At 40.1% G+C, this 7,361-nt stretch overlaps 1 protein-coding gene across 2 annotated transcripts in view; it reads left to right on the forward strand.

Moving 5' to 3' along the window:
• Positions 1–3,891: 3,891 nt before the first annotated feature.
• Positions 3,892–7,361, forward strand: part of LOC138029719 (fibroblast growth factor receptor 4-like) — a 94,560-nt gene continuing 91,090 nt past the window's right edge. The window contains exons 1-2 of one of the 2 annotated variants that reach the window (XM_068877477.1): positions 3,892–4,040; positions 5,394–5,567. In XM_068877477.1, coding sequence (XP_068733578.1) covers positions 3,965–4,040; positions 5,394–5,567 — 250 coding nt within the window. In that variant the 5' untranslated portion in view covers positions 3,892–3,964. Of the gene's footprint in view, positions 4,041–5,393; positions 5,772–7,361 lie in introns of those variants that run through there. The other variant, XM_068877474.1, reaches the window with a different exon arrangement.

Raw genomic sequence — 7,361 nt, forward strand, 5'->3', positions numbered from 1 at the left:
CTCTGCAGCGACCCTATCAGAAACACCATGATCAAAGTGAACGAGCATCTTTCCTAATGCTCCTATTGTCGCTTATAGGAAGGACAAATGACTCAAGGACCTTTTAGTCAGAGCCTCAATTCCTCCTCAAACTCGATTATTAAATTTGCATGCAGCTTAGCTCTAATTGTTCAATTAACCAAGCGTCGCGATACGAATCGAAAGTCCTTGGCATCTTATTGGTTGATTAAAACCAGGGACGCCACTCGAAGGACGAGGGCTTCAATCAACTGAGAAACAGAATTGCTTCCCTAGAAACAAGACGTGCCAAAAGTTTGCGCGAATCTTTCCGATTGCCCCCATTTTCGCTTACAGCAAGGACAAATCACTCAAAGATCACGGCTCTCAGATAAAAAGGTTTTTCAGCCTAGAGCGCTACTTTTTTTGCCTTAAGAAACGAAAAGGAGTTATCTACGGTAAGGAGGATGACAATATTACAACCATTAGTGCAATAGTGCAACCCCAACACGTCATAATTATTCAAGATGGCGACGCCCACGAAATTTGAAAGTGAAAAGAAGTGATTTTAAAATTCAGTTTTCCTGATGTAAACACCTTTAGAAACATTATTTCCTTCGGTTTAATTAACTCAAAGCCGATTTTAAAAGAACATTTGACTCTAGTTTCCGGGATTGATGAAACAGTTTAATTAACATTTATGATTAATAATTTTGAAATTGTCATAAAGTTATTTAATGTTTAAAAGGTACGGTGCTAATTTGAATTAACGAAAGAGAATTATTTTGTGCAGCACACTGGTTTAACTTTGGTTAACGCCTCAGATGTCAGTAATTTTGTTTAAAAGCGAGATTTATATTTAAATTTTATAGCAGTCCTGGGCCCGGTTGTTCAAAAGCCGATTAACACTAATCACAGATTAAAAATTGACATAGGAGTTTATTTCTTTACTCCCAAATGCTGTTCAACGCTGAAAGTCGGCAAAAATTTACATTAGAAGAAGTCAAGCTTGAGAAACAAAAATAACCAAAGAAACTTTCACCAAAAAGTTGAAAACATAAAACAAAAGTTTACGCTAATCCTGGATTAAGTTAATCGGCTTTCGAACAACCGGGCCCTGGGGTCTTTACATTGGTTAAAGTACTGCAGGCATAGGCGTACGAGCCAGATTGGGGGGGGGGGCGGGCGGGGCGGCAGCCCCCCCAGTCTCGGAAATTTTTGGGCAAAAGGCTCAAAATTTGGGCAATGAAGAAACGATAAAAGATGGAATAAAAAAATATATAATTTTAATTTTTTAAATGGAAACTAGTGAGCAGCACACAGCAACTGATCTTGTTAACTTTGTTTATTATCCGACCGCTTTCGTCTGATCAAACAGACTTCATCAGGGATTCTAACAAGATGTCTAAAGGGAACTAGTCTTATACATGAAGTTATAGTCCAAAAGCACGTTCCGGTGAGGGTGTGAAAAGCAAAACACCCACAAAAATTACGCGCAGGATATAACGTAAATCCTGCATAGAAAAGGTGTAAAGTTTAATATTGGGGCTCACAATTTAACGTTAACGTATGTGAGGTTCTAAGTTTTTATTAGTTACTAGATCGAGTAGACCTACATAGATTATGTGAGGTTATAAAAACTTTGTTTCGAATGCGTAGTTTTATGACTTTTAAGGATTGTAAACAAATGTTTCTTTCGTACATTTTGAGGGAGTAAAAAACGGATTTCAACAATCAAGCTTCGGTCACTGTGAAGTGTAATTTTTTCGGGCACAAAGGACACCGCCCCCCCCCCCCCCCCCCCGCCCCCCCCAGGTTGGATCGTGCCTGTACGCCTATGACTGCAGGCCCGGTTTTTCGAAAGCCGATTAACTTAATCCAGGATCAGCGTAAAGTTTGGTTTCGTTTTATCAACTTTTTCGTGAGAGTTTCTTTTTCCTATTTTTGTGTTTGAATATTGACTTCCTCTGATGTAAAATTTTGCCGAATATCAGCGTTGAACAGCATTTGGGAGTAGAGAAATAAACTCCTTGTTAAATTTTTATAATATGGGATTAGCGTTAATCGGCTTTGTAAGAACCGGGCCCTGGTTAATAGGGACTTAAAAGTGCTACTATGACCAAAAAAGTTCTTTTTTATCTTTCTTTGGATTTCAAAACTATGTTGACTAAACAGTAATTGATCTCTTAGGGTCCAGTCCGTTGCTCTAATGCGGGTCCATCTATTATCTGATAGCCGTGCTATGTGACCTGCCCATCTATGCTTTGCCATCCTGATAGCATTGACGATGTCCCTTACACCAGTTTCTTGTCGAATCCAGGTGTTTCTCTTTCGGTCTCGAAGGGTAATGCACAGCATTATGCGTTCCATCTTTCGCTGTGCGATCGCAAGCTTCTCTGTCATAGCGTTGTTCAACGCCCATGTCTCGCACCGGTAAGTCATTACTGGTAGAATGTACTCATCGTGTATTTTCCTCTTGATCTTCATACTTGCCTTGCAGCTTCTCATGATGTTGTCTTCTTTACCAAAGGCTGCTCAGCCAAGTGCAATCCTTCTCCTGATGTCGGGAAGTAGATCACCATCTCTTGTCAATGTCTTTCCTAAGTATATATAGCTGTCTACCTCCTCAATGATCTTGCCATCGAGAGTTATTGTTGACTTGTTAACGTGATCATTGAACATCGCTTTAGTCTTGCCTAGATGCATGTTGAGGCCAACTGGCTTGCTTGTGTTATGGATGTCACAGGGGCGTAGCGTCCATATACGCACGTACACACGTGCGTACAGCTGAAATCTAATTTTTTTTTTTAATTCCCCCATAGCATTTGTCAAAGTTACCATAAAATAGGACCGATTTTTAAATTTCAAATTATACTGGCGTGTGTTTATTTTCCCAGTTCCTTTTAATTAATCCATAAACGACGTTTTTATCATTGTTTAACCCCATTTTTTGTTGTAGGTTACCGAAAACTCTAGATATGGGTAAAATAAACAACTAACCACTGCATTTACCGTCGCATTTATTTATAACAACGTTCCGCGGTAATACTTGGAAATGGCATTTCCGAGACCCTAAATTTCAAAGAATATCCCCCCCCCCGTCCCAGTCTTCGCCGCTCCCAATATCCGCGCTGTGCGTACACCTTCAAAATCTCACGCTACGCCCCTGTGTCGGAGAGCATACTGTTCACTTCCTCCGGTGACTTGGCCAACAAGATGATATCGTCAGCGAAAATTAGATGGGAGAGGTGTTCTCCATCGATGGAGAGGCCTCTGCCTTCCCAAGCAATTCTCTTTATGATCGCATCCTGAAGACAAGACGTGAAACGTCTAGGTGGAATGTTGTCAGCCTGTCTAGTTCCCCTCTCCAACTTGATTTTATCACTGTCCCTATGTAGTTTCAGAACCGAGGTGGCACCATTGTATAGGTCACGTAAGATAGTGATATAAGCCTGATCAACTCCTTGGTTTTCCAATGCCTTGAAGAGTGCTGTAAACTCAATGAAGTCGAATGCATTCTCGTAATCTACAAAGGCAAAACAGAGGGATCATTTAGGGATTCAAAAAGGCCTGGGCTACGCCTAGATCGGTATCCTTTTGGGGTTTAATTCGAAATTTCCGACGAGCATCCCCACCTCTTCATATTCAAAGCGCCCCCTTCACCCCTTGATAAGTCACGAGTTGTTCTCCTCACTCTTTACATATCCTTCACAACGCCATATTTATCAACGTCCGTTTTAGGATGGATAAACTATGCATAGTCAAAGCCCTAGCCTTGCTCTTAAGCTCATTTGATTTGAGCTCATTTACTGTTCATCAAGTGATACACGATCTCACTTATAATCCTGACAATGATTAAATTATTATAATTGACTTCTGAGAAGCGGTGACCTCACAAAGTCAGGGGCCATTCACCAGCTCATTACACGGATGAATACCGAATGAAAACCAGGAGAAGGTATTCATAATGACGGTATTACACCAGAAGAATATACAACTTGCGACATTTTGTGTGATTTTCGATGGCATTATGAATTTAGTGGGTAAGTATATTGCTCTTCCAGTTTTAAATCACTATTCATTTTTCAGATATCGTCAATGAATAATCTGGTTGGTTTAACAATTTTGAGCAAGTTCAATCGGAACATGTCGGAAACAGTTACCGCTTACTTCTCTGTGTATTTTCGATCACACGCCCAGGTTTGTCAAGAAACATCATAAAAACTCTGCAATTTAGCATTACTGTTGATTCTTCCAAATCTTTTGAGGAGAACGCAATTTGCTAATGTGCTAATTATTCAACTCTGGCAGTGAATAAGAAATAACTAACAACATAAACACTGTAAACTTTGCATAACAAGTGGGCTGTTATTTGGCAAAAGCAATCGGGATATTCGGCGAGTTCAAACGTTTAAAGCTAACTCAAGCCGACTTTAGAGGGCTTTGATTCTAGTTTCCTTGGTCGGTTGCCGGAACAGCTTGACATATGGTAGATCGTTGCTCTTTTAAGGCTGGTTTTCACTATCGACGGAGTCGGAGTCGTAAGAGCGCTTAGGACCTAGTGAAAATCAAAGATCGGAGTCGTAAGCGGAGTCATAAGCTCGACGGAATCGGAGTCGGAAGAATCAGGACGTTCTCATTTTCTTCTGACTCCGCTTATGCGCCGATCAAATCGAAACTTTATTTGGACTATCCTCTGTGCCGGAGGAGTGGGGAATTTGACCTTTGCCTGCGTGGGGTAGGGAAAATTGAACCGGAAGTGTTAGGTTTCAAATCAGGTGGTGAAATCAGGTAGTCAGATGTCATCGCGCATAAGGGCTATTCGATGGTGTGAATATTATACAGTGTTTGAAATATCTTAATTTGAAGCGAAAGAGACAGTTGTTTTCTGCAGCACACTGGTTGACTTTTTATTGATGCCTAAGATGTCAGTCATTTACTTTAAAAAACGAGATTACACTCGACGTTTCGTTCATGTTTCAATAAGAAGGAGATTTATATGGCAGTCTTTGGGTGGGTCTTAACATCGCTGAAACCGAAATCTCAAAAATACTGCTTAATAGCTGCAAAGTACTTGGAATTCCGTTTGGGACAATAAGACTGTCATAAGTTATAATACGGCAAGGAAATACATTAATCTTTTGTCTCTTTTTGTTCTCCTTTGATTCTCCATATGAAACTGCGAATGCGATGATAATTGAATTTATAAGCAATAGACCTTTTTTGCTTGTACGTTTGTTTTCTTTTTTCAGACCACGTGATGTTCTCAAGGCAATTTCCTTTTGATTTTTTCAGAAGTTATGCGTACTTATGCACTTTCATAAAAGCTTGCTCCAGGGTAACATCACGTGGTCGGCTAAAAAGCTAAAAGGGTCTATTCTGTGGTCATGTTTCAGATGGCGGCAACATCACTTGGTATGAGCCTCCTCCGTTTGAGACAATCACAGATGTAGCAAGAATTTCCACAGCACACACGACTCTGACCAAAGGATTTATCAATGAAGAAATAAGCTGTAACTTCAGTCTAACGGCAGACTTGAGTGTTTTATCAGTGACGATGAGTTTTGAAGGTGATACTGTTGCAACATATTTCCATTCAGTAGGTATTGTCCCAGGTGATAGTAGTTTTGCAAGTCGTTTCAGTGCAACATGGGTTCCAACCAAAATGACACTGATTGTGTTGAATGTAACTACTGCTGACGAGGGAAAATACCGTTGCGAGGTGCTTACAGTGGCTGGAACGTGGAAAAGGATCATTGAAGTTGCTGTTCTCGGTAAGCTTGTCAGGATACTGGTAATAATATAATTATTATCAGTCTTTAACTGGCAGGGAAAAAATGGAAGCCAATGGTCTTTGCAAGTCACTAAATTAAACGTACAAGGCGCCGAGTAATGCACACTTTTTTATAACGTGAATCAAGTTCAGGCTTGCACCTGCTCTATTCCACCTCCTTGTCCTAGAGTTTTGCTGCATTTGACCTTTTTCGATGTAAACCAGAGCCAATTAAGGCACAGTTGTTTTGCCTTTGAAATCTAAAATTTAAAAATGACTGAAAGCTCAATTCTCAACCCTTTCGCCTAAGACATTATTTGAACCTTAACTCAGAGAGACGGTTTTGTACAAGGGGAAAAACCTCAAAGAAGGAATTACTGAAGCAAAGTGCACGTGAGCAGGGTGATCGATACATTTACGTATTTACTTACTTTCGTAATTTCCAAGGTGGGTACAACAGTGTCAATGACGCTGACGCTGACTGTGGTCTGTGTAATTGAGTCGCGAGGACCCTCTAACATGGTCATTTGCCCAAGTGAAATAAGGAATGATTCACATTAAAATCAGTTTCTTGGTCGTCCATATGCTCTACTTTAAAACGGTTTCCAGCTTTATGTATTGTTTGTCTATGAAATCTGTCTGGAGAAATATTTTGCAATTGATTTGCGGGTAACAACTTTAAATATCGGGAGATAATGTATATATAAACTGTGTAGTACCCTCTTCAGATAAAACAGCTATATGAAAATTTCGTTAAAACACACGCTTATACATGATAGGATTACACTCGCGCGCCAAAGTAGAATTTAAGGTAATTCCTTTGAAAATGACATACTGTCCAGACTTTTGTGAAACTTGGCACTATTTATATTCATGCACAGGGCATTCAAAAATGCAATAAAAAGATGGGGTCACCGTGGTTGTTTTTGCGCCGCATGCCCTTGATTCTTAGTGTTTTTTTTTACCGAATTACGCGTCGAGAAGCGTTCGAAACTTAATCCGCCAGAAAATTGTTGTTATATAGCTAAAGTTTACTGAAAACTTGAGCCTACTTGTTTGTCCGGGCTAAAATCTTTCAGTAAAGTGATTTCAAGTTGTTGAATCTTGTAAAGCAATGCAAGCAAATTGGGCCGCTACATCATCATGCACCTCACACTCAGTGTCTGGCCCTTACAACTACAACTAACCAACTTTTTTTCTGCTTAAAATATGTTTTCCGTGTACCTATTACAAGCACATAATACCAGTAAAAAGGATGGGGGGGGGGGGGGGGGGAACCTGGCTTGTTCAGGAGAAAATTGCGTCAATAGGCCACTTTGGAAAATACCATAATAATCTTTGTCTATTCCCCCAAATTTTACATAAGCATTGTTTCCAGTTTCTCTTGGGACTTACAATGGTCCCAAGAGAAAACAATGCTCATGCAAAATTTGGGGGGACAAACAAAGAGTATTATGGTATTTTCCGAAGTGGCCTATGAAGATTTGCCATTTTATCAAATGACGCAAGCAATTATGCGCAGTAGGGTTGCGCAATGCAAAAGCAGGGAATCACCGTAAACAAATGGTATATTGCGTAGAAAGGAATCAAC

Source organism: Montipora capricornis, chromosome 13 (assembly GCF_036669925.1).
Source record: "Montipora capricornis isolate CH-2021 chromosome 13, ASM3666992v2, whole genome shotgun sequence".
Taxonomy (NCBI): domain Eukaryota; kingdom Metazoa; phylum Cnidaria; class Anthozoa; order Scleractinia; family Acroporidae; genus Montipora; species Montipora capricornis.